Source organism: Melanostigma gelatinosum, assembly GCF_949748355.1.
Source record: "Melanostigma gelatinosum genome assembly, chromosome: 3".
Lineage (NCBI taxonomy): Eukaryota > Metazoa > Chordata > Actinopteri > Perciformes > Zoarcidae > Melanostigma > Melanostigma gelatinosum.
The window spans coordinates 4,043,984-4,068,337 of record NC_136636.1 but is presented as its reverse complement, the minus strand read 5'-3'; the positions used below and the strand labels follow the sequence as shown (position 1 = coordinate 4,068,337).

Here is a 24,354-nt window from a genome sequence, read left to right as displayed (position 1 = left end):
GATGCGCTTTCATCCGAACTGCAACAGCAAAGCTTCTGAATTATCTCCAGCTGATCTGATTTGAGCCTCTGACGCAGTGTGAAGCCTGAACCAGCGTGTTGTGTCTGTGCAGGTTGGCGAGACCAGTGTGGTGAATGTGGACTGCTCCCGGGCCGGACCGGGTCAACTCAGCCTGGAGGCCGTACCAGACTCCTCGCCGGCCAGTCCGACTGGCTCCGCACCAGCCTCTGGTAACACCAGCACTGTTGTCATTCACCAGTAACCAGGATACACACAGTTAGCTGACATACTGGTTCCAGGTTGTCTGTTAGCTGTGAGATATAGGTCCTTATGTATCTATCGGTTTATTTAATAAGAGACAGTGCACATTAATAAAAAAGCAGAACTTGAAAACCTGCACAAGACTGGAGCCAGAAGGGAACAGTTCTTATCAGCCATTTTAAAGCTCATTTATGAACGTTTTGTAACTCAATTAAGGGAATTCATTATCTGTAGTTCATTAACCGGATGGTTTTGTTGCAGGTGTTAAGGCGAAGACGGAGGTGGTGGACAACAAAGACGGGACCTACGCGGTGACCTACGTCCCCCTGACCGCCGGCATGTACACCCTGCTGCTGAAGTACGGAGGCAAGGCCGTCCCCGGCTTCCCCGCCAAGGTGATGGTGGACCCTGCCGTCGACACCTCAAAGGTCAAAGTGTTCGGACCCGGAGTGGAAGGACAAGGTGCGCTGTGGTCCGCCGAACAGTCTGTGTGCAGCTCCGTTTGCTTTTGTTGGCAAATTACTTTTTTTGTCTTCTCAAAATACCAAAAACGTCCCGTTAAACGATACCGGTAACATTTTAGAAGACGACACAAAATTGCTTAACGCACTGAATCCAAAGTAAATCCACTTCATTAGATCCAAGCAGCTTATTTATTTATTATGTTTTCTTTGTTTGAAACACAATATTGACAATTCATCACCTTTTAAGTTGGCATGTTCGAGTTACTTCACTGTACTTGATAATAGTAATTTGATCACTGAGTCATTTGACAGTTTAAAGGGGGACATTAGTTTACCGTTGACATACATTTGGGCAACTTGTGATCCCTAATTTGGTTCAAGCTCCAAAAACACAGAATCCTACATTTCCCACAATACACCTCAAGTGAGTGTTTCACGAGACCTTCGCTGACCGTATCTGCCCACATGGTTTGGGTTCCTTTCGTGAATCTATTCTGACACGCTGGGTAAGCTAACCATGACCCCTCAAACGTGCGCTTCCTTCCTCCGCCCTCCTGCAGCCGTTTTCAGAGAAGCCACCACGTCGTTCACGGTGGACGCCCGACCTCTGACCCGGCGAGGAGGAGACCACGTGAAGGCGGAGGTCAGGAACCCGTCCGGAGAGCTGACGGACTGTCAGATTACTGACAATGCCACGGGGATCTACAACGTGGATTACACTCCTTTTGAGAACGGTAACTGAAACGGTAACTTTTCTAATCTACTGTAACCTACAGCGACGTACCGAGTCGTGATCCTCAGCTGCCGTCTGTCCCGGTGTGCATTTCAGGCGTCCACAGCGTCAAAGTTCTGTACGACGACACACCGGTTCCTAAGAGCCCGTTCAGGGTGTCTGTGACGGAGGGATGTGACCCCAGCAGGGTGGTGGCCACTGGCCCCGGACTCCAGCAGGCCCTGACTGAGAAGCCCAACAACTTCAACATCATCACCAGGTGCTGCTGCTCGGTCTGATTCGTGTTGCGATGAAAAAGTCTCGAACTTCGGGTCAAACTATTGCTGATGTCTGGGTGTATTGATCCTTCGCCAGAGGGGCAGGCGTAGGCGGTCTCGGCATCACTGTGGAGGGTCCGTCGGAGTCTAAGATGTCCTGCGAAGACAACAAAGATGGCAGCTGCAGCGTGGAGTACGTTCCCCTCACCCCCGGCCTCTACGACGTCAACATCACCTACGGAGGAGAGCACGTCCCCGGTGAGAGAGCAGATATTTAAAAGCATTACCACATTACCCAGAAACCACCTCAAGAGTGGAACAGCACCATAAACTGTCAAGAGCAACTGCAATTAGCCGATAGTTAGGCTAATAATTCCTCTTCCTGTTACTTCCAGGAAGTCCATTCAAAGTCCCAGTGAAGGATGCGGTGGACTCCAGTAAGGTCAAGGTGTCTGGTCCCGGTGTGGGGTCTGGGGTCAGGGCCAATATCCCACAATCCTTCACTGTGGACTGCAGGAAGGCCGGCGTGGCCCCGCTGGCCGTGGCCGTCTCCGCTCCTAAAGGCATGGCGGAGCCCGTGGAGGTGACGGCCAACGGGGACGGGACTCACCTGGTGTCCTACACTCCGTCTGTGGAGGGACCGTACTCTGTGGCCGTCCAGTACGCAGAGGAGGACGTGCCCTGCAGGTACTGAGCAGCATTAAGTTCAGGAGAAAATCTGGGAAAGTGTGGAAAAGTTTTGCGTTTATTTTTAGTTGTAAAAACTTTTTTGAGACGACGGAAGGTGTCTCAAAGATTTTCACATTCTGACTTTAAGCTCTAGACTTTTTATTGAAAACTCAAACTGTAGTGGGGGAAATTTGAGAGGAAAATATTTAGAATTGACTGATTTCGTAAAATTCATGAAATTCAAGTCTGTAGGAAAAAAATATTTCTATTTACTTTATGATCAAGTGAAATAGTTTGTCAACTGACAAACGGGAAATCCACGTATTTATGAGTGCCTTGCTCAGGAGCACGTCAGCACAGTGCTGTTGTCCCCGAGTAACGTGTCTGTGGTAACGTGTCCGTGGTAACGTGTCCGTGGTAACGTGTCCGTGGTAACGTGTCCGTGGTAACGTGTCCGTGGTAACGTGTCTGTGGTCTCTTCAGTCCCTTCAAGTTTCGGGTTCTGCCCACATACGATGCCAGTAAAGTGCGAGCCAGCGGCCCCGGGCTGACCAGCGGTGTCCCCGCCAGCTTCCCCGTCGAGTTCAACATCGACGCCAAGGACGCCGGCCAGGGCCAACTGAGCGTGCTCATCACCGTCAGTAACACACACACACACACACACACACACACACACACACACACACACACACACTATTATATGCGCAAATATAAAAAAGAGGACGTCACACTCAAACTGTCTGTCCTCCTTCCACTCCAGGACCAGGATGGGAAACTTAAGCGGCCCAGTATTCACGACAACGGCGACGGTACATACGGCGCGTCTTACATCCCTGACCGCGCCGGCCGGTACGCCATCGTCATAAAGTACGGCGGTGACGACATCCCCGCCTCGCCCTATAGAGTCCGCGCCACGGCAACCGGAGACGCCAGCAAGTGCACCGTCACCGGTACGTGACCTCGGATGACGATGTTTCGCAGAGAGCATGAAGAAATAAATAGATGAATATATAAATTAATAAATAGATGAATGAATAAATACAATTTTTAAAAGGGGGCAATAAAACAAATCTGATAAAATGTCCTCCTCCCAGGTCCAGGCGTGGGTCCCACGGTGACCATCGGCGAGGAGCTCGGCCTGGTGGTGAACGCAAGGGCTGCTGGGAAAGGGAAGGTGAGCTGCGTCGTGGTTCAGCCCGACGGCAGCGAGGTGGAGGCCGAGGTGCTGGAGAACGAGGACGGCACCTTCGACATCTTCTACACGGCGCCGGCGCCCGGGAACTACGTCATCTACGTCCGCTTCGGAGGGGAAAACATCCCACGCAGCCCCTTCAAAGTCATGGTGAGGGAGGCAGCATTGTGTTCATTGTGGGGTTTATTGCCCTCCGATTAGGGATCCAAAATGGTTTCATGTCATCTGTTGCAGCTTTGAACGGAAGACGGATGGACATCTCACTGTATATATTCAATGATGTTCATGGAGATACATATTTAAAGGACCACACCTCGATTAACAACACATCTTACTTTCTCTACGGGGTTTGAAATGTTTGAAAAGTGTATTTTTCTTGTCTCTCCAGGCAGCTGCTGGTTTTTATTCATGTCAACATCATGAAACAGAAATAGGCCGACTCTTAAAACTTGAGTTGTGTAATCCATAACTGTGAACATAAACTGCATCACCACACAATGATAGCGAACAGTGGCTGACGCAGTTTAAGTTTAATAATTCAGTTGGTTGAAGATTAACTTTTTGACCTCATGCCTTCAGTTTACAGATTTACCCACAATGCCACAGCAGTGTTCGCCATCAAAACCTGTGTGTGAGAGTGTTGGGTCAGATTTTAACCCTTACTGTCGTGTCTTCAGGCTACTGATGAGGTACCCATAATCCAAGAGCGGACACATGGACAACGGGCCACTCCCGGAGCTGGCTCCCAGCCCTGGGTACCCCACACACACACACACACACACACACACACTGCTCCTCTCTTGCAGGTGGCTTCGGGTTAAAACTTCACCTCTCGCTCGCCTGCTTCCCCTCAATGTCATTGCGTCTCTTTTTCTCTCAGCCAATGGGATCGCAGCAAACCTCTAACAACTTCTGTGTCTGCGAGATGTGTTTTGCGGAAGGTGTTGCTATGGTGTTGCTACGTGTGTTTGAGGACTTTATTTATTTTTCCTCCAGGGGCTTTATTGTGGTGGTCTCGCTCTCTCTCATCCTCCTCAGTGCACTCTTCATCACTGTGGCTGCATCGCAGAGTCATCCTCCTTCTTTTTCTCTGCTCCTTCGCACTACACTTCCCAGGATGCCGCGCGTGTGGGCGGGGCTTGGATGCAGCAGCACCAGCATGATTTCTAACGCAGGTCGCGGAGATGGACAGGAAGTTGTTTTCAGTGTTGGATAGATTCGTTAATCTCTGTCTGCGTCTGTCTCCTCCAGGTGACATCAGACAACTACGAGCCGAACAGCAGCAGCATCAATGGAAGCGGCTTCAGACCGTTCGACATGGTGATTCCTTTCTCCTTCAAGAAGGGAGAAATCACAGGTGAGAGTGACGCATCAGTGCAGAAGCACAGCTGAGGCTGACGGGAAGGTTTGAACAACTATAGAGCAAAGTAACATTTTGACCTGATGATGCTGCGAGATTTAAGTTCACAATGTTCTTCATCCTGAAGGGACACATGAACAAAATGTATACAATACATCCAATAGTTGTCGAGACAATTCAATAAAACTACAAATGTCAGCTCATGGTGATGGATAATGCAAGATAACAACCGCTCCACCGTAAGAAAAAAATACAAACTCATAAAAGAGAAACGACCACAAGCTCAGAAAAATCAAATAAAGTGCACAGTGCAGAGATTTCAGTGTGCAGATATCTCCTTTGTCAGTTTTTGCGTCTTTAACTCTCCCCTCCCTCCCTCCCTCCCTCCCTCCCTCCCTCCCTCAGGTGAGGTGCTGATGCCTTCAGGTAAATCTGCTCAACCGGTGATCTCAGACAACCAGGACGGGACGGTCACAGTGCAGTACTCGCCCACCGAGGCCGGCCTGCACGAGATGCACATCAAATACAACGGCACTCACATCCCAGGTTTCAAAGCTTGTCTGAAATGTTATATGTTGAAGCATTAAGATGTCCTTTCATCCGAACCAGTAATGCCAGAGTACACTGAAGCATGTGGACTGAATATGACTTTCCCTGTGTTTTTAATGCTTTTTGTTGTACTGATCTTTGCGTGTTGCAGAGTCGCCCCTCCAGTTCTATGTGAACCACGCCAGCAGTCCCAACGTCACAGCCTACGGTCCAGGTCTGAGCTACGGCGTCGCCAACAAGGTGGCCACGTTCACCGTCTTCACGGAGGACGCGTCTGAAGGTACGAGGGAGCAGAGCTCAGTCCGTCTGAAAAGATGTTGGTTGTTAGATATGATTAAGACCAGTATTCTTACATTTTAGGAGGTAATTGTGGAGGAAGTAAAACCTATGATCAGAAAAGTGCCTCTTATGGTTCCCTGGTTGAGAACAACCGGTATAAACCAGAGAAAAGCAGCAAATCATACATTGTAGAGGCTGCAATAAGATACTCGTGTTTGTAAAGGTGATAGCGTGACGGTAAGAGGATGAACTGTCTCTGTGTTTTGGCACAAGGAGTTTATTCTCTTTGTAAATCTTCAATCCTGTTTCTGTCTATTTATCTGTGTGTGCGTGTGTGTGTGTTTGTGTGTGTCTGTCCCTCCAGGGGGTCTGGACTTGGCCATCGAGGGTCCGTCCAAAGCGGACATCAGCTGTATGGACAACAAGGACGGGACGTGCAGCGTCAGCTACGTGCCCACTCTGCCCGGCGACTACAACATTCTGGTCAAATACAACAACAAGCACATCGCCGGCAGCCCGTTCACCGCCAGGATCAGCGGTCAGCGTCCACGCCGACACACACACACGCATGAGCAGCCTGATTATTAATGATCAACACTCCAAAGCCTTTACAGCCGCAAATGCATCCTTAATGAGAAGTCATTTATTCTCATTTATACCCTCCAACCATATTCTTGTACTCAGGAAGGAGGTGAAATTGATTCACTTTAAGTTCCTAACAGACGTAATGTTTGATGTCCCGGTGAACGCCGGCGTCTCACCTTCTGTGTGAAATGCTTTCAGAGGACAACCAGCGGCGCTCTCAGGTCAAACTGGGCTCGGCGGCAGATTTCTCTCTGGACATCAACGAGACGGACCTGAGCCTGCTGACGGCCAGCATCGTGTCGCCGTCCGGCCGCGACGAGCCCTGCCTGCTGAAGAGGATGGCCAACAACCACATCGGTAACACGCGCACGCAAATAAACGCGCGCACGCAAATAAACACGCACGCAAATAAACACGCGCGCGCAAATAAAAGCACGAACACATTCATTTGAATCTGTTCTCTAAATCTGGTTTTTCTTCATTTTCAAATTTCTCGCTCTCCTCCGTCATCAATTTCTCTACTTCCTCTTCTTCCTTTTATTTATCCCCTTTTTCTTCCTCCTTTGTACTTTTCCTTCTCCATATTCTTGCTTTTTACTTCCCCTCTCTCCTTCCTCCATCTGTTCCTCACATCCTTGTCTTTTCTTCCTCCTCCTCCTGTTTTGTCACTCTCCTTCCTTCCTTTTCTCTTCCTCATCACCCTCTTTTCTTCCTCCCCCTTGTTTCCTCTCCTTCCATCCTCCCTTCCACTTCACTTCCCCTCTTACTGTTTTCTTTCTCGCCTTCCTTCCTTCCTTTCTCCTCTCTTTCTTACCCCTCTCTCCCTTCTTCCTCCTCCTGCTTTGTCACTCTCCTTCCTTCCTCTTCTCTTCCTCAACCCTTTCTCTATTCTTCCTCTCCCTTCTGTTTCCTGTCTCTCCTCCATGTTTGCCCCATCTCTTCCTCTTTCATCTCCTTGGTAAAATGATCATCCTCCTCCTCCTCCTCCTCCTCCTCCTCCTCCTCCCAGGTATCTCCTTCATCCCCCGTGAGGTGGGTGAACACCGAGTCAGCATCCTGAAGAACGGCCATCACGTCGCCAACAGTCCCATCACCATCATGGTCGTCCAGTCGGAGATCGGCGACGCCAGCCAAGTCAGAGCTCACGGCGACGGCCTCGTCCAGGGAACCACCTTCAACAACTGCAGCTTCGCGGTCGACACGCGGGATGCCGGTCAGTATGGAGGGCTTCCAACAGCTGTGTTACTGAAATGTCTTTTTTTTAGCCGTGCTACGACATGACAAGTTAAACCATCATTGACAGACTGATAATTCAGTCTAGTTCTACTTCAGATGGTTATCTGATGCATTGCCAGGAAATCTTGTATTTTCATTCACGTTCCCCAGAGGATGAATCCCTCTGACTTTAGAGATCCCCTCACTTTGCTGCAGCGCCACCATGAGGTTGACATTTGTGGTTGAGATTGAAATGTCTCCTTTGGATGAATTATCATGAAGATTTGGTTCAGACATTAATGTTCGTCTCTGGATTAATTATAATAACTTTGATGCTCCTCTGAAATTTTTTCATCTTGCGGCATCGTTGGCGCCACTTTGTGTTCATTGTTATTTACTAAACGTTAGCGTGCTAACGCGCTAAACTAAGATGTGGAACGTTGTAAACATTATGCTGCTCTCACTCTTGTGTCCGATCGATCAATCAAGTTTTATTTAATGAATCGAATTCAATTCAAAGTGTCTTACAAACAATTGGCAATATGAAAATGATAATAAAAAATAATTAAATAATAATTAATAAAATAATATTAACCTTAAGGAGAGTATTTGGCTTTTATTCTATTCATTAGTCGTCCAGTGTTGGCTTCATGTGTGTGTGTGTGTGTGTGCAGGTTATGGCGGCCTGGCTCTGGCCATCGAAGGTCCCAGTAAGGTGGACATCCAGACGGATGACGTTGAGGACGGGACGTGTCGAGTCACCTACTGCCCCACTGAACCAGGAAACTACATCGTCTCCATCCGCTTTGCAGAGGAGCACGTACCGGGTAACAGAAACGATACAAGAAAACAAGTCGTTGATTCAAAGTCCCTTCGAGGTGAAATCATGTTGGTGGTATTTTAAGTGCAGGTTTTTTCCAGAAATGTGACATTTTAATGAACTCATGACATTCAGACTCCGAGTCAATCATCTGTTAGTAAAACTAAATGATCGAAACTAACAGACTTTCCTCTGAAGTTTAGAGATATCGCATCCAGCAGTTAAACTTAAAAGTAAACAAAATATTTGACACTTCAGAGGTTCTGGAGTAGATTTTTAATGAACCATAATGTGATGCGTCGTTTCAGACGCATAATTTAAGGTGTGTTCATCAACAGGAAGTCCGTTCACAGTGCGCGTGACGGGAGAGGGTCGTATCCGGGAGAGCATCACCCGACGACAGAAGGCGGCGTCTGTTTCCAGCGTGGGGAGTGTGTGTGACCTCAGTCTGAAGATACCAGGTACACACACACACACACACACACACACACACTCTCTCTAACCTGGCTGATCTTGACGCTAACGATTGGGCAGCTGAGGCTTTGGTCTCATCCATCGCCTGTAAACGTCTCGGCCGTTAACAGCAGGTTCAGTGAGCGGGTCCTGAACTCGTTCAGCCTCGACGTGTCACCGACCGTCTGACATCTGGAGACGACGTTCGGACTGAAAACATCCTGCGTCACCAGAGCTGCTCCTCTGTTTCTCAAACCGTTTCCTCTCTGAAGCGCTGACGTTTCTCACTGCTGTTCTGTATCGACTGTAATTTGTCAGCTTTGTCCTTTCTTGATCTCTTTTCTTTCCTTCCCTCTTTTTCCATCCTTCCCTTTGTCTCAATCTGCCTCCTTCTGTCTTCTCTATTTTTACACTTCTGCCTTCTATCTGTATTGTTCTGCTTCTATCTCATTATTCTTCTTTCTTTCTGTCCTTTTTTTGTCTGTCTTCTTCTTTCTTTCTTTTCTTTTGTCATAATCTACTTTCTTTTCTTCCATCGTGTCTCCCTCTTTTCCTCCTCAGCATCTCCCTTTCTTCTCCTCTGCCTTCTATCCCTCTCTCTTCCTTCTCTCCTTGTGTCCTCCTTTCTCATCCTCTTCTCCCTCCAGTGAGCTGGTTCCTCCTCGCCTTGTCTCGCCAGCTCCTTTCTCACGCCTCCTTCCGCTCCTACTGCTCCCTCCGGTGGTCTGGCAGATCCAGCAGTTGCAGGATTGGTTGCTCTGCGGTTGCCCGGGATCGGAGCCTCTCCCCCGGGCGCGTGCGCCTCATCTCCGGCCTCTCCGGTGTGGTGCTGGCGGGGGGGACGAGGGCAGCGAGGGGTGTTTGGGTCGTTGATGCCCGCTGCTCGGCGGGCGGTGCCAGGGTGGAGGGTGCGTTGTAGCCCGAGGAAAAAAATAAATAAAGAAAGCTGGCTTGGCAGCACAAGGTTTGCAACATAACGTGCTTCATTAAGTTGCGGCTGCTCCTTTTTTCTCTCCTCGTTGGCGCCTCCTTTCTCTTCACTACCACCCCAAATAATATCTATTTTAGCCTGAACATGGATATGAACGCACAGAAAGGTATCAGAACTGTCGGCCTGTCTTTTGCAGCAATCGACACGCAGGAGGTCACGGCCGAGGTCACGTCCCCCTCCGGCGCCCGTCAGCCCGCGGAGCTGGTCGCGGCGGGTAACGACACCTACTGCGTGCGCTTCGTGCCCACGGAGATGGGCGTGCACAGCGTGAGCGTGAGCTACAGGGGTGTGCACGTGCCGGGCAGCCCCTTCCAGTTCACTGTGGGGCCCCTGGGAGAGGGCGGCGCCGCCAAGGTGAGAGCGGGAGGTCCGGGACTGGAGGGAGCACAGGCAGGAGAGCCAGGTACACATGCACACACACAGATACACACACGTTTGTCTCTGTTGTGGATTTGGATTTTTCTTCATCTTTCCGTCTCTCTCGCTCTCTCTCTTCAGCTGAGTTCAGTATCTGGACGAGAGAGGCCGGCGCTGGCGGTCTGTCCATCGCTGTGGAGGGACCCAGCAGGGCGGAGATCTCCTTCGACGACCGCAAAGACGGCTCCTGCGGCGTCTCTTACATCGCTCAGGACCCCGGTAGAGCGCGCACACACACACACACACACACACACACAGAGTTCGCCTGATGATTGATCATCGATGACGCCGTCTCCTCCTCCTCTCCAGGTGACTACGAGATTTCAGTGAAGTTCAACGAGCAGCACATCCCCGACAGCCCGTACCTCGTTCCCGTTGTTGCTCCAGCGAACGACGCCCGCCGCCTCACTGTTACCGGCCTTCAGGTGAGGCACGAGGAGACACCTCCACACCCAGCCGGGCCCTGCCTTGCTCAAGGGCTCTGGGGCACAGTTGCATAAAAATGGGCAAAGATCGATTTTCCTCCAGTGCGGAGAAGATGATCCGGGTGTGATGGTTCGACTGGTTTCATGTTTATTGACATTGAGCTTAAACTCAATACTGTCCTGAAATCCACTTGAAGGATCAGAACTGACTCAGCACAGTTAATCAGTGAGCTGCAATGTGAATTAATGAGTCCAAACATGTTTTCAGAACAAAAAGAAACTTCTGGAACTCAATAAGTTTTAACTGAGTTTGTCATTTTAATATCAACATTAGGATATTTGACATCAGGCTAAGCGTCGCCCTTAAATAGCCCACATCAGTCGAACCCTTTCATTGGTACAGATAATCGGGTAAACGTGTCTTTATGCAACTGGCCTCATGGATGTGACCACAGCCAGGCAAACACGCCGCCTCTGTGTGAAGTTGACCCTTTGGTCTGAGAGAGGCTCCAAAGGAAACCATGAAGGGAAAGGAGTCGTCCTTTGTCCCTTTATGGACACATTCTTAAGGATGAACTCGGGCTCTGTCCAACAGCTGTTTTCATTGTTGATGAATTATGTAATTTATTATATAATGTGTCAGAAAACTGTATGCAAATGCATAAAAGTGATATGTTAAATTGTCGAACCAACCAAAACCCCCAAAGAAATTCAATTTACAATCCTGTAGAAATAAAAAAAGCTGCAAATCCTCACATTTCGCTGGAACCGAAGATGAATCAATGTTTTTGTTTGATAAATAAACAATTAACTGATTATTTTAGTTTTTAAGAATCGTTTCAGTCTACGAATAATTTAATGGGGTAATTGTTTTTAATCTACAATGAAACGTTTCCATTTGGACAACATATTTCATCCATTAATATTTATTACGTAATTTATTATTGACATTAGGGCTGCATGATATCAGAAAAATATGCGATAATGTTGTTGAATATCGCATTAATGATACTTTAAACAGATATTAAAGTGTACTTCTGCTGCTTTCAGTATACTGTCAAAATTCAACGAACTGGTTGTGGAATTATGAATAAAATGAACATTGAACTGAACACAAAAAGCACCAATAATAAAAAAACAAAAGTGATGATCGTGACAGTTTAAAGAGCAGAGTCTTATCAACCGCACTCGCGTGGTGCGTATCGGATGAAATAGCTCCTACAGACAAAATGTCATTTAATACGACGATTTCATCACAAACATTCGTATTAAATCTGGTCTGGAACTCTTCCCTCTCTGGACCGCGTTGCCTGGCTCTGGTCATCCCTCCTGTCCGGTGTGGAACTGCTGGTGTTTCTCTTGTGTTTCATTTAAAGGCTTTTTAACAGCAGCATCACCTTCATCAGCAGCAGCATCATCACCGTCGTCGGCTCCTGGGTTGCCTCGTTGCAGCAGACCGAGGCGTGTCACAGCAGACCTCCTGCTGACTGTCGCTAGTGTCTCGTCTGTAGACGAACCTCTTCTCTGTTCAGTCTGCAGCGCTCTGGTGTGATGCTTAGATCCGAGTCTTATCGTGCAGTCGGCACTGCTGTCTTAAAGGTGCAGTGTGAAGGATGTAGAGCCATCTAGTGGTGAGGTTGCAGATTGCAGCCAACTTACTTACTTTTTATAACTCTAAATCTGACATGGTTTGCAACCTTTTATGGGAAGTATTTATTTATTGAAGATTTATTTTTCACATACAATTTACTTCAGCAATCACTCATTTTCATGTTTTTTACACTTAGTCAGCAGTCAGACAGGTGATATCTAAGCAAATGACAGAAATGCAGAGTGAGAAATATCTAAATACAGAGAAGAGAAAACACAATAATGAAAATAATATCCAAAACAAACACAAAAAGCACTGCGTTGACCTGGAGTTTAAACCCTTTTAAAGACTGTGGTGTCGATTTGTTTAACTCTGTCTGCTGAAGCTGCACCAACAGGAGCTCCGGTGAGAAGAGAAGACGGTAAATAAGAAACCTGGAGAGGATGAGAGCACAGAAAACTGTATTTAGTTCACTCTCCTCAAAAGTGTGATTGCGTTTTGAAGTGTTACCTCATCGTCTGAACTGTCCGTCCCCTGCACACTGACTGACTGACTGACTGTGTGTGTGTGTGTGTGTGTGTGTGTGTGTGACCTCGTCAGGAGTCTGGTCTGAAGGTGAATCACCCAGCATCCTTTGCAGTGCGTCTGAACGGAGCGCAGGGCAAGATGGAAGCCAAAGTCCACAGCCCCTCTGGAGCTCTGGAGGAGTGTGTCGTCACGGAGCTGGAACAAGGTGTGTGTGTGTGTGTGTGTGTGTGTGTGAGTTACTTTTCAAGGAGACTTCACCAGATATCTGGACTTCAGCTGACTAAATCCTCCGTCCTGTCCCCCAGACAAGTACGCTATCCGGTTCATCCCCAGAGAGAACGGTGTCCACACCATCGACGTGAAGTTCAACGGCTCTCACATCCCAGGAAGTCCTTTCCAGGTCCGAGTCGGAGAACCAGGACAGACGGGAGAGCCCGGTCTGGTCTCGGCGTATGGAGCTGGACTGGAGAGAGGCACGACAGGTGGGTTACCTGTCTGTTATTCATACATAACAAAATAAGAATATTCTTATTAAAGACCAAATAATGAATTCAAATTTACCAAACGGGCCACAACACCGTGACAACCACTGCTGTTTCAAAATAAATCTATCTTACAGGTAGCCAGTCAGAGTTCACCATTAACAACACTAAGGCGGGCCCCGGGGCCTTGGCCGTGACCATCGAGGGGCCGTCCAAGGTAAAGATGGACTGCAAGGAGGTCCCAGAGGGCTACAAGGTGCTGTACACCCCCATGGCGCCTGGAAACTACCTGATCAGCATCAAATACGGAGGAACGAACCACATCAGTGGCAGTCCCTTCAAGGCCAAAGTCACAGGTGAAGTGGTGGACGTCGCTCTGCTGAACGCAGCTGTTCCACCAGAACCTTAAACTAGAAACCAGCTGTTAGTGATGGATGTAAAACCTCTGTTCAGTCATTCGCTGTTCTTTCTATGGATGACTCGAATGAAATATCTTTTCAACATCTCCAATTCAGTAGTTTACAGCAGAAATGAATCTTAATATGTAACAGTATATTAGAGTACGATCTCATCAGATTCATTTCCCTCTCTCAGGTCCCCGGCTGGTGAATGTAACCAACGCCAGCGAGACGTCGACCCTGACGGTGGATCCGGCGTTGAGGGCGTCCAGCAGCAGCTTCACCCAGAGTGCCGCGCCCTGGCCGGCCGACTCCGACGCCAGCAAGGTGTCGAGCCGAGGTCTCGGCCTCAGCAAGGCCTTCGTGGGCCAGAGAGGCAACTTCTCAGTCGACTGCAGCAAGGCCGGTAAGGAAGACTCCGCCCACTCGGCAGCAGTGAGAGATGCGGCGAACTGCTTAAGGAATAAGACATTGAATATCTTGTTTTGAGAAATATCACCTTTTTCTTTAAGTCATAAATGTTACTTTTGACTTACATAATGTCCTTTTGAAACACTTAACAACATTGATGTTCGGATACTTCACCTGTCATCTTTTGATCCTCCTCCCAGGTAAGAACATGCTCCTGGTGGGTGTCCTCGGTCCTCAGACCCCCTGCGAGGAGGTCCTGATCAAACACTTGGGCAACCTGCAGTACAACGTCAGCTACATGCTGAAGGAGCGGGGCAGCTACGTCCTGGTGGTCAAGTGGGGCGAAGACCACGTCCCCGGCTCCCCCTTCAACGTCAGCGTCCCGTGATGCGCCAGGAAACCCGCCGCCAAATCCTCCTGAACCATTTTGCATCCCCGTTTGAGTGGATAACATTAGTCGCATTGCAAATTACTGTCCAATGAACAAGGTGCTTAATAAAGTTGTGTACATTTTGCTTTCAGATGTCTCAATCAGCCAAACTGCCCCCTTAAAAAATAGAAACAAAACACTCATTTAAAACAAATTAAAAATAATTAAATGGAGACTCTGTCCTCTGTTAGTTGGACATATTTTCTGCAGGGAACCAGGGAGGCGAAATGATGAAATATACAATATTCTGGCATAAAACTGGAGGTGTAAAGAAAATGATGTGACTGGGAAAGAAAGATCTCGTCTGTTGATTGTTGAGACATTTTGCACTTGCCGATAGTTTTTATACTTGATCGGTAAATGAGAGATTGCGCGTCGTTAGTTGGTGAGAATGTCCCGACGTCACAGCTCGGCGTCGCTGAACGGCCAAACTGGATTTGGAGGTTTGGACCGAGACAAACTGAAGGGTTGAGGCTCAATGACCGGCTTCTGAATCCTTCTGGAATCTTCCACGAGTCTCTGCTCAGCCAGTTGCCTTTTCACAATACAAACGACTTATCGTCTCGATTACAAAGCAGGAAACTGGAACTCTGTGTTCGGTTAACTGTCGGTAACGACGGCTCTTTAAAGTGCGGACGGACTGCACGCGACTACTGATGATCACTGATTTCTTGGCTCCCAGAATCCCACGAGTACAGAATGTCGACAACTAATGAGTGAGTGTTGAACGCTGCTTCTTCACGCTGCTGTTTCCTGCACTGTACAACTGACTACTTGAGTTGCTGTAGTTGTGGGTTCGTCGCGGTTCTCCTCGGCTGTACTGTTCACGTGAATAGATCTGATGTAACTTTGTAGAGCTGGACCATGAGGTCAGATATTTTTTTATTCGTGTGAATCTGTCTTCATGTCGCAGCTGGATGTTTCCTAATCACTGCTGCTTGTGATGCTTAAGGGATGAGAGGATGTTTGTATGGGGGATAAATAACTTCTCATTTTGTATTAAGGAATGGGTGTTTTAATATGAAACTAAACTGAGACGATGTACATTTGACAATTAAAATCAACTGGAATTAAGGAGATTGACTTTGGTCTTCTGGATTTCTTTCAGTTACTGAAATCTTTCGCGAGACATTTTACTTTCACTTCAGTAAGGACCTCCATTAGAATGAATTACTTTCTTTAAAGAGTACGAAACGAGTACATGAACACATAATACGAAGTAAGACGGGGACCAAAGCAAACTGGAGAATCGGAGTGAGAAATGGAGGTCCGGTGATCCGGGTAATTGGCGCGTGACGGCTGTGTTAGGTAGTATTATGGGATGCATTTCAATCTACACAAATACTGTAATACACAAATACTTCATATTACTATATAATGACTTGATGTTCAAAACTTTGGCTTTTTCATGACATACAATACTACGTCTGTTTATCTTTTATAATATTCTATGACTTATTTTACAGATTTTTTTCACTTTGACATGCGCTTCCTTTTTTCTATGAATTGTTACTTAACTTTATACATTGTCATATAAATATGAAAAGTTTAGTTATATTTTAGGGCATCCTATACTCTGACTTTTTGATGACATTTTTATTTTACAAGGACTTAATACAATTTTGATGGCACTTTTATGAGTTAGGGTTAATAAATAAAATAGTAATAAATAGTAATTCAATAGCAATAAAACACTTATGGCATCCATGTCTTGATGAATTTTTCATTTATTACTTTTGATATTTTATTGGAATACTATACGACTTTTCAGTGACATGCCATGCTATACAATAAGACATACAATTCTATATATTCCCTTCTGATATATACGATGACACTTTCATGACACTCTTGACATATTGTCCTATGACTTATGGTCTTTAATAACAGAGAGCCAGGCTAGCCATTCCATCTGCATCTTTGATATTAACTGGACACACAGGAGTGGCCTCAAGCTTCTCATCTCGCTCACCGGCAGGAAGTGAATAAGCTTATTCTACAAAATCATAGAAAGCCACGGTTGTTCTGGGTCTGTTCATGTCTTACTTTTATTTGCAGTTAAAACAGAAGGTCGACAAACAAAATAGAAAGTTACAGAAACATGATCAAAGTGAGAAAACAAATGGATCCGTTTCCAATGGAGTCGAGCTGTAGCCGCACCGAGCCGACATGAAGACGTTTACATGTGGTTCACAAACCTGCAGCATGAAACTGGAACTGAACGGTTTCATTCGAGCTGAAAACGAATGCAGAGCAACAGACGGAGGACGATAGAGATTGCCGAGCTACAGCAGGACCACCAATGAGAGATTTGACTTGTTTCACAAAAATAAGATTAAACAGAAAGCATTTGATCACAGAATGAGACGCTATTTTGTACGCGACGACCCGTTTGAGGATACTTCTACTTGGTTCACATGGTTGTCATTCAAGAAGAAACGTGAACAAACTGATCCTAAAGGTTGTAAACAGAAATATAACTCCCGAGTGGAGGGACACCGATGTGTCTCCGTCTGAAACACGGACAGAAGGTGAGAAGGTTTTGTACCCAACGGGCTCTGGATTTGAGTTTGGCTTCGTTGTGACCAAAGCTCACTGAACCGTTTGGCGGACGAAGCTTCAAAACCGACATACGTTCACGTCAGCCGAGTCCACGATCACCTAGGATGGTCCTGAAGTGCATGAAAAGGAAATACGGAAAACTTCGGTGCCATTTATACTTTAGATTGTTTTGATGCGAGTTGCTTAGTTTTGCAGACGAGTAGCGACGTCCTCCCGCCGAACGTCCCACGGCAACCGTATTACGCATCATTGTACTCATAAGCTCAAAGTCGGCCGATAACTCAACATTTAGTAACTCACCCCAAAACAAACTAGACGGACAAGTAGCACTACAGGTAAAAGGAATAACATGCCCCTAAGATTTTGGGGTGAACTGTCCCTTCAAACACAAATGTGACGTGTATCGTGCTATACTGTCATCGCACAGTATTAATAATCCTAATATGACCGAGTTGCCAAGTCAAAAACATGGTCCTCTCCACCACGTGACGTGAGCAACGTGAGCATCAATCCACTGAGAAAGAAACATTCACACAGAAGAACTCATCGAACGCCTCAGAAAACCAAACGTGGGATAAATAGTTAAATAGAACTGCTGAGTGTAGAACAGCTCGTTAAAAATGGTCGTTTACTCGTAACTCAAACGCAGAATAAACCTTCACAAGCTGGTCGGACGGTCCGATCGAGAAGCTTCAATATGGACTTTACATTCTAAACAACAGGAGCGGAGCTGCAACGACAAGTCGACTGAAATAAAAAAGAAACGGTAATCTGGAACTAATCCGATAATTTATCCAGCAAAAACCTCCAGAAGCTTCCGATTCAAACTTCTTAAATGTAACTTTGATCTTTTTTGCGACACTAAAATTAATATCTCTGGCCTTCGGAATATTTATTCAACTAGCATGTGAAAAAAATATTTTGTGATTGAAGTGTTTTTGACATTTTAAAACAAACAATTAGCCTGAATGCATGGAGAATTTGGGTTGCTGAATAGTATGATGGAATATATTGAGACAATGTAAATGCTTCAAGGTAGAGAAACGTTGCTGTACTTGTGAGATCTACTGTTGTATTAGGCCCTTATTCATTTATATTCCTAACCCGTACCGCATCACAGTATATATCGATAGATGTATATAATGATGGTATTCATCCAGATCACCCGGTCCTAACGGGAACCGAACCATTTGATTAATGGAAGCTTTCTAACGACGCCATCATCTTCATCAGCCAATGGAACTGGATCACGTGACCCGACGTCGCGTGATAACCGGTCTCTTAAGAGATGAGCTTTGGTGTTGATGAAGACGAGCCCGGGTGTGGGGGAAGCTCAGCAAAAGCCAGTAAGTAGCCCTCGACGCTTAAGTTTCGGCGTCCAGCAGAAGCTCAACATGACCTCACTTTTACAAATGGTGTTTAATGGTAAAGGGTTATCCTCAGTCAGAATTGTGATGCACGTCAAAGATCTCAGCTCTTACATAAATAACCATAAATACTCCGTGACACTAAAACCGGTAGAACTACAAACATTATCAAGGCTTCTTCCTCAGGTCTCATCGACCGGCGCTGCGTTTTCCAGAAGCGTCTCGAAACCAAGCTCGTGTTTGTTCCAGTGAGTAAACGGATCAAACACAGGCTCGGCGTGAACGAAGCTTTTGGGAAACACAGGTCAGGCGGCTGAATCGTGTCACTGCTCGGCTGTTTTTTTTTTTTTTTGTGTGTTTTCTTTTCCTCCCCAGTCTGTACGCAGTGCAGGGACCGATCCTCACCGCCGCCTCCGCCAGTCCCGGACGCGTCATCACTTCTTATCCTGCGCATCCTGCAGCATCTTCAGGGCGGCCACGTTCTTTGGTTCCACTTTGAGGAGGCTGTTCAGGTCGTCCTCGCAGCCTTTGATGTCCTGCAGGAAAACGGCGACGAGAATTAAAAGAGTTAGAAACTAAACATGTGTGATGAATACCGATGAGGAGAGGCTGCCGGAGGGGAAACGGCAGCGATTATCAAGACAGGAAATGCTTTTATTTTGTCGACCGTACAGAAATCCTGCAGACAGACGCGTCTGATTACTCTGGTGTGTGTGAATGAGGAAGTGAAGCGCAGTGAGGAGGATTCCCGCTCTCACCTTGAGCTCCAGGTGAGCCTGAGCCCTCCTGTAGAGCGCCTTGATGTTGCTGCTGTCGATGATCAGAGCCTCGTCACAGTCTCTGACGGCGTCTCGGTACTGCTGCACAGACAGGTAACACAGCGCCCTGATCGCACAGACACAGGAAATAGAGTCAAAACACCAGACGGCTTGTGTAAAAGATGTTCTAGGACAAAACCTACAAGTCTGAACAATCAACCCAAAGAAACTGAACTGGATGCAAATCAATCAACACCTACTTGGCTCTCAGTGATGTTTCTATATGATCGATAGATGTCCATGTGGATGAATGCCAGACTGTCTTTTGTTCATTAAAGGGCTGCACCGACTACTTCAAAGCTTCATTCATAATGTTGACATTTGAATTATGAATAACCATTTGACTGCTGCGCAGCTTCGCTCTCTTATTTCTTATGTAGAGTTGCAACCGTAGACTATTTTTAAGCACTTTGAGCTTTGAAAAGTGTTTCATCAATAAAGTTTATTATGAGCATAATAAGTGATCCAATATTGCTCAAGTTTCAGTTGTGAAGAAATAAAAGATTCACTTTAGACTCCGACTGACGACAAGAAATATTCCAAAAACTCTATAAAGTTACATTATAAACCGTTTCAACAGCATTGGTTAGGTTTAGGAATAGTTCCTGGTTTGGGTTCAAATAAATCCTCTGTGGCAGAAAGCCATGAAGGCAAACGTTCATATGCTCACTCCTGAGACAAAGTCAGTTAAATCCTGTCATTCATCACATTCATAAAAATGGTATTGGCATTGACAGATTCATGCGCTAAATCTGATACATTTATCTAAATTGTAATTGGCTCACAGGTGTAGGTTAAACTATTTACAGAGTATATGTCGTATCAGTACCTCATCCAAACATCCAAACTACCCTTTTAACCAGCGTTCTTCCCATTAAAGGGACAACAACATGGAGGAATGAAGACGCGACCCACCGGTTGGTGTAGGTTGTGATCTCAGTGGGGTTGAGTTTGATGCTCTGGCTGTACTTCTCTATGGCCTTCTTGTGCTCTCCTTTCTTCACCAGAGCATTGCCTTCTTCTTTCAGGGTTTGTCCTTTCTTCATGTCTTTGTCACTGGGAGCTGACGGGGAGGATAGAAGAAGAAAGAGACGGAAAAGATGGATTTACATCTGAACCAACCTGAAATGGAATAACTTCCTCCCGACTGACGACACACACACACACACACAGAAGGAACCGTGTGGTTGGTAGAAATGAGAGGATGTGCCAACATGCAGCTGGTCAGTTAGACATCTTTCGATTTAAATAAATAAACTGCTTTTGGGACTCCTCTTACCAGGTTTGTTGGTTTGTCTGGTGCCGTTCTGTTTGGGTGAAGGGTTCGGTTGTGCAGCGTTGGCTGTGGTTTTCTGGGCTAGTTTCTCTCTATCAGACAGAGAGACGGTGGGGATGGGAGGAAGCTTTTCCCTCCATGACGGACCGTCTGCCTCTGTGAGCGCCTTCGTCATCCTGAGACACAATAAAGAAAACACAGTGAGCCCAAACTCCTCGTTTAGTCCTTTAAATGTAGCGAAAGACAAATCCATCTGTCGGCGTGATTACAGGTGGGTTGAGAATATATTGTACAATCGACCACAAAACATATCTCTGTTTAAATACACGTCATGGAGGTTAAGTCTTCTGCAGCTCAGGTACCTGTTGGTGCCGTCGTGAGCAGCTGCGATGTTGCAGTCGATCTGCAGAGCCGTCTTGTAGTCTACGTACGCCTGCCTGTAACGCTCCAGAGCTTCGTAGGCAGCAGCACGACGAAGCAGAGACTTCACGTTGAACGGGAAAAACTCCAGAGACCTGAGAGAAAAGACGTACATTTTACGAGTTAGGCACTCATTCAGATCACCTGCATTGAGCCAGACGGCAGAGAATGCCTCAACTCTACTTATAAAGAGTCAAAGCTGCAAGACACGATGCCTAAAAAACACCCGTACTAGCACACGATTGATCATCAGTTCATTAAATAAAATGGAGCTCAAGTGTGTGTATATGGGCGGCAATCTTTTTTTCCGTAGGTTTAACTTATCGAAGCGACATTAGAAGATAAAAGCCAAGGGTCAAGAAGAAAAACCCTGAAAGATTAAAATGTATACAAATGTGGTATAACTAATACAAAAAACACAAAAACATTAAGACAACTGCACAGAATCAGACAACATGGTGTAATAAAAACACTTACGTGTTGCAGTCTTTCACACATTCGGCACAGTTGCCCTCTTTCAGGTAGCTCGCTGCACGGTTTGAGTGCAAAATGCCCAAATCCTCGGGGTTCCTCTTATCTTAAAAGAGAAATAAGACTGATTAAAGAGGAGCATTCAGCCAAACATCCTGTAGAAGACACATGAAGAGAAAGAAGAGCAAAGGCCAACTGACACAAAGGACCATCATTATAATAACAGAGAGAGGTACCGACGTGGACACATTGATTCGAGGGTCAGGACAGGAGTGGTAGACCACTGCAGAGATCCTGAGACTCTGAGCCTGAAACTAGTACAAAATACAACAGTCTGCCAAACACTACATTTGTATTAGGCTCACTGCCAAAGGGCTGTCGGACAGCTCTTTCTGGTGAAGGTGAAACTTATCTATGCTCTCTTCAGAGCAACCAGACTCCACAAGTTTCACTTTCAGTTCTCCGTCAGAAAACACCCTAAATATAGTGAACACTTAAACGGGTATTGACTTTTTAAGGTGGGCATTTCTTTTGAGTGTCTGAAATAAGTTCTGCTGCTGCCCTCGTCCAGAGCCGTACATTGTTTTGTCTCTCCAAACCGGGGAAACCGTCAACCACTGTCAAAAAATACACCGACTATGATTGAGTACCTCATTACATACCACAACCTTGAAATACAATGAGGTACAAGTACTTTACTTGAGTATTTATTTACATATGAAACTTTATGCTTCTCGTCCTCTACATCTCAGATGGAAATGTCTTACTATATTTCTTTGACAATATTAGTTACTAGCAACTTTGCAGATTCATAATAAAAATATAAATAAACTAAAAATAACTGATGGTGTATTATCAAGAAGTGTATCATTAAGTACGTAAAGTTCCACCTTTAACAGCTGCAATATTTAAGTGAAGAACACATTAATGCATAAAAAATTATAGTCGAACGACATATATATTATTCTGCATAATGAGTTATTTTACTTGTATATTTTGAAGCCAGTACTTTTACTGAAGTAACATTTGGAAATTGGCTCAGCAAGGACCAGCCAGACATGTTTGTTCTGACAAATATCAGGCTGGAATCGTAACATTGTCAAGTTCAATAAATGTGTCGTTTAAATCAGCATGCTGAAATGACCTTTTTTCCCCATTGATGCCATTGTTCATTTGCCTATTGTACATGTTGTACACCCTTCTTATTGTAAACAAACATATATATATATATTCAAGCAAACACTTACTGGACTTCTCCAGCTCTTTGATCGCCTGGCTGTAGAAATTGGTGGCGTCTCCATACTGGCCCGCCTTGAAACATTCATTTCCAACTTGTTTCAACTCCGTCCAGGACTTGGACCTTTGTTTCTGAGGCATCTCTGCTTCTTTACTGAAAGATGAAACACCGGTTACATCTCTGAACATCCAAACACTTACCAGAGGAAACTTCATATATCGCCTCTAAACAGTCCAACAGTCTGGGTACTTGTCATCTATTGTTCAAAATATGTCCTTGTCCACTGTATCAATGTTTACTGTGGTATTGTTTAACTCAGTGTCTCGACAACAATTACTCAATGACAGATGAAGAGATTTGTTCTGGCTGCCGGCAAAGAGGACATGTGATCTTCTTCTAGGTCAAAGACTCATTGGCAATGGTGGAGAATTGTTGACCATGACACCAAATCTGATATCCTCCTTTCTTATCCATACACTGAACCAAACTGTGCAGGAATAATGTATTCTAGGAATGCATCAGCTTGACTTTTTATCTCCTGGCTGGCACCGATTACAATAAACTCAAATTACAATAAGTTTATACTATATTCCATCTGGATGTACCTGCTTGAATTGGCAAGGTACGTAAACTGTTAATGATACTAACAGGCCCCTGATTCTTCAATTCACAACTTCAGCTGTGACAAATATCAAAATATGAAATGCAATGTGTGCGCTCAGATCACCACACTGAACCCAAAACCTGCTCACTCAGTTTGAACTGCTCTGGGTTTAAACTGTTACTACCTGCATCTCAACGTTGTAAATGCAAGTCATTCCTTAAGATAAGAAATGGTTGTTGAGGAAAACCTGGATTCCTGAACAAAGATATGCAGTTAACACTACACGCTTCAGATAATTAGGTATTCCTAGCTCACGGTTCAGGTGTTAATTTCACCTTTATTGTAATTTTAGAAGCCTGTAATTCGAAGCTAAAGGTCCATTATATTGCATTGCGTTACTGAGAAGTACACCTAAATCTTTAGTGACGTTACACACACTCTTTAATATAAATAAATCAACACCGCTCTGACGCAGTTTCAACACAACGGAATTAAATGACGACAGAGTTTACTGCAGGGCTGTTAGCCAGGAATGTTATACAATATAAAGACTTCAATAATAATTGTATAATAATGCACAAACATATGACTAATTTACCAGCTGAGTCTTATTCAGCCCGGTTTACCGACATACAGTTTGTCTTTTTTGGTTTTAACTGGCGTCACCTCACAATTATCTCATTGCTACATTAGCTCGCTAGCTAACAATTTGCTAATTCGAGTGGAGTTTTCAGTTAGCTAAATTCGCTTAGCGAGCTAACCACTCTGCCACGGCTAAGCTAAGCTAGCTGTTAGCTTAATGTAAAGAAAGCTCTCGCACACTTCTTACCGGGGCTGCCGGGTAAAACGGTTCTGTGATGAGGCAACAAGGATGTTCGTCCTCCTCACGACAGAAAACGACTTGGTCGAAACGACTGAAACTGAAACGTTACCTGAAATTATTTGTACTCGTTGTTAATACTGACATTACTCTGCGTACTTTGTGGTTCAGGAACTTGCCGGCTAGCTGTAGCTTCGTACTTCTCAGTCAGTTTGATTGTTGAGGCTTCCGTACTTCCCCTTTACACGCTGCGTTCGGGTCCTTTGAAA

General features: G+C 45.7%; 2 protein-coding genes across 4 annotated transcripts in view; one reads left to right on the top strand and one right to left on the bottom strand.

The window, feature by feature from the left end:
- The window catches only part of flnba (filamin B a), a 52,826-nt gene extending 37,237 nt beyond the window's left edge, over positions 1-15,589 (top strand). For 2 of the 3 annotated variants that reach the window (XM_079265800.1, XM_079265799.1), the window contains exons 24-49: positions 113-230; positions 523-723; positions 1,286-1,459; positions 1,555-1,717; positions 1,813-1,973; positions 2,111-2,402; positions 2,868-3,021; positions 3,145-3,334; positions 3,479-3,726; positions 4,254-4,331; positions 4,828-4,933; positions 5,342-5,482; positions 5,637-5,765; positions 6,129-6,302; positions 6,548-6,706; positions 7,359-7,562; positions 8,239-8,391; positions 8,723-8,845; positions 9,965-10,231; positions 10,327-10,464; positions 10,555-10,670; positions 12,862-12,994; positions 13,095-13,271; positions 13,409-13,627; positions 13,866-14,075; positions 14,281-15,589. In XM_079265800.1, the coding sequence (XP_079121926.1) occupies positions 113-230; positions 523-723; positions 1,286-1,459; positions 1,555-1,717; positions 1,813-1,973; positions 2,111-2,402; positions 2,868-3,021; positions 3,145-3,334; positions 3,479-3,726; positions 4,254-4,331; positions 4,828-4,933; positions 5,342-5,482; positions 5,637-5,765; positions 6,129-6,302; positions 6,548-6,706; positions 7,359-7,562; positions 8,239-8,391; positions 8,723-8,845; positions 9,965-10,231; positions 10,327-10,464; positions 10,555-10,670; positions 12,862-12,994; positions 13,095-13,271; positions 13,409-13,627; positions 13,866-14,075; positions 14,281-14,468 (4,416 nt within the window). In that variant the 3' untranslated portion in view covers positions 14,469-15,589. The remainder of the gene's footprint in view (positions 1-112; positions 231-522; positions 724-1,285; positions 1,460-1,554; positions 1,718-1,812; positions 1,974-2,110; positions 2,403-2,867; positions 3,022-3,144; positions 3,335-3,478; positions 3,727-4,253; positions 4,332-4,827; positions 4,934-5,341; positions 5,483-5,636; positions 5,766-6,128; positions 6,303-6,547; positions 6,707-7,358; positions 7,563-8,238; positions 8,392-8,722; positions 8,846-9,964; positions 10,232-10,326; positions 10,465-10,554; positions 10,671-12,861; positions 12,995-13,094; positions 13,272-13,408; positions 13,628-13,865; positions 14,076-14,280) is intronic. The other variant, XM_079265801.1, reaches the window with a different exon arrangement.
- A 953-nt stretch (positions 15,590-16,542) lies between these two features.
- tomm34 (translocase of outer mitochondrial membrane 34) lies at positions 16,543-24,284 on the bottom strand. Its single transcript, XM_079265825.1, has 8 exons — positions 24,095-24,284; positions 22,672-22,814; positions 21,431-21,530; positions 20,896-21,048; positions 20,537-20,709; positions 20,173-20,320; positions 19,198-19,324; positions 16,543-18,975 (listed from the first exon to the last, which is right to left on the bottom strand). Exons 2-8 carry the CDS (start codon positions 22,799-22,801, stop codon positions 18,874-18,876), a joined length of 933 nt encoding a protein of 310 aa, XP_079121951.1. The 5' UTR covers positions 22,802-22,814; positions 24,095-24,284; the 3' UTR covers positions 16,543-18,873.
- Positions 24,285-24,354: the final 70 nt, after the last annotated feature.

What these genes read in the sequence shown, in the direction of transcription:
- tomm34 (XM_079265825.1), bottom strand. Translation starts at nt 22,801, where the DNA reads ATGCCTCAGAAACAAAGGTCCAAGTCCTGGACGGAGTTGAAACAAGTT. An exon ending in CAAAGAGCTGGAGAAGTCCA is followed by an intron (nt 21,531 to 22,671) that starts GTAAGTGTTTGC and finishes TTCTCTTTTAAG; the next exon opens with ATAAGAGGAACCCCGAGGAT. An exon ending in TGTGTGAAAGACTGCAACAC is followed by an intron (nt 21,049 to 21,430) that starts GTAAGTGTTTTT and finishes CTTTTCTCTCAG; the next exon opens with GTCTCTGGAGTTTTTCCCGT.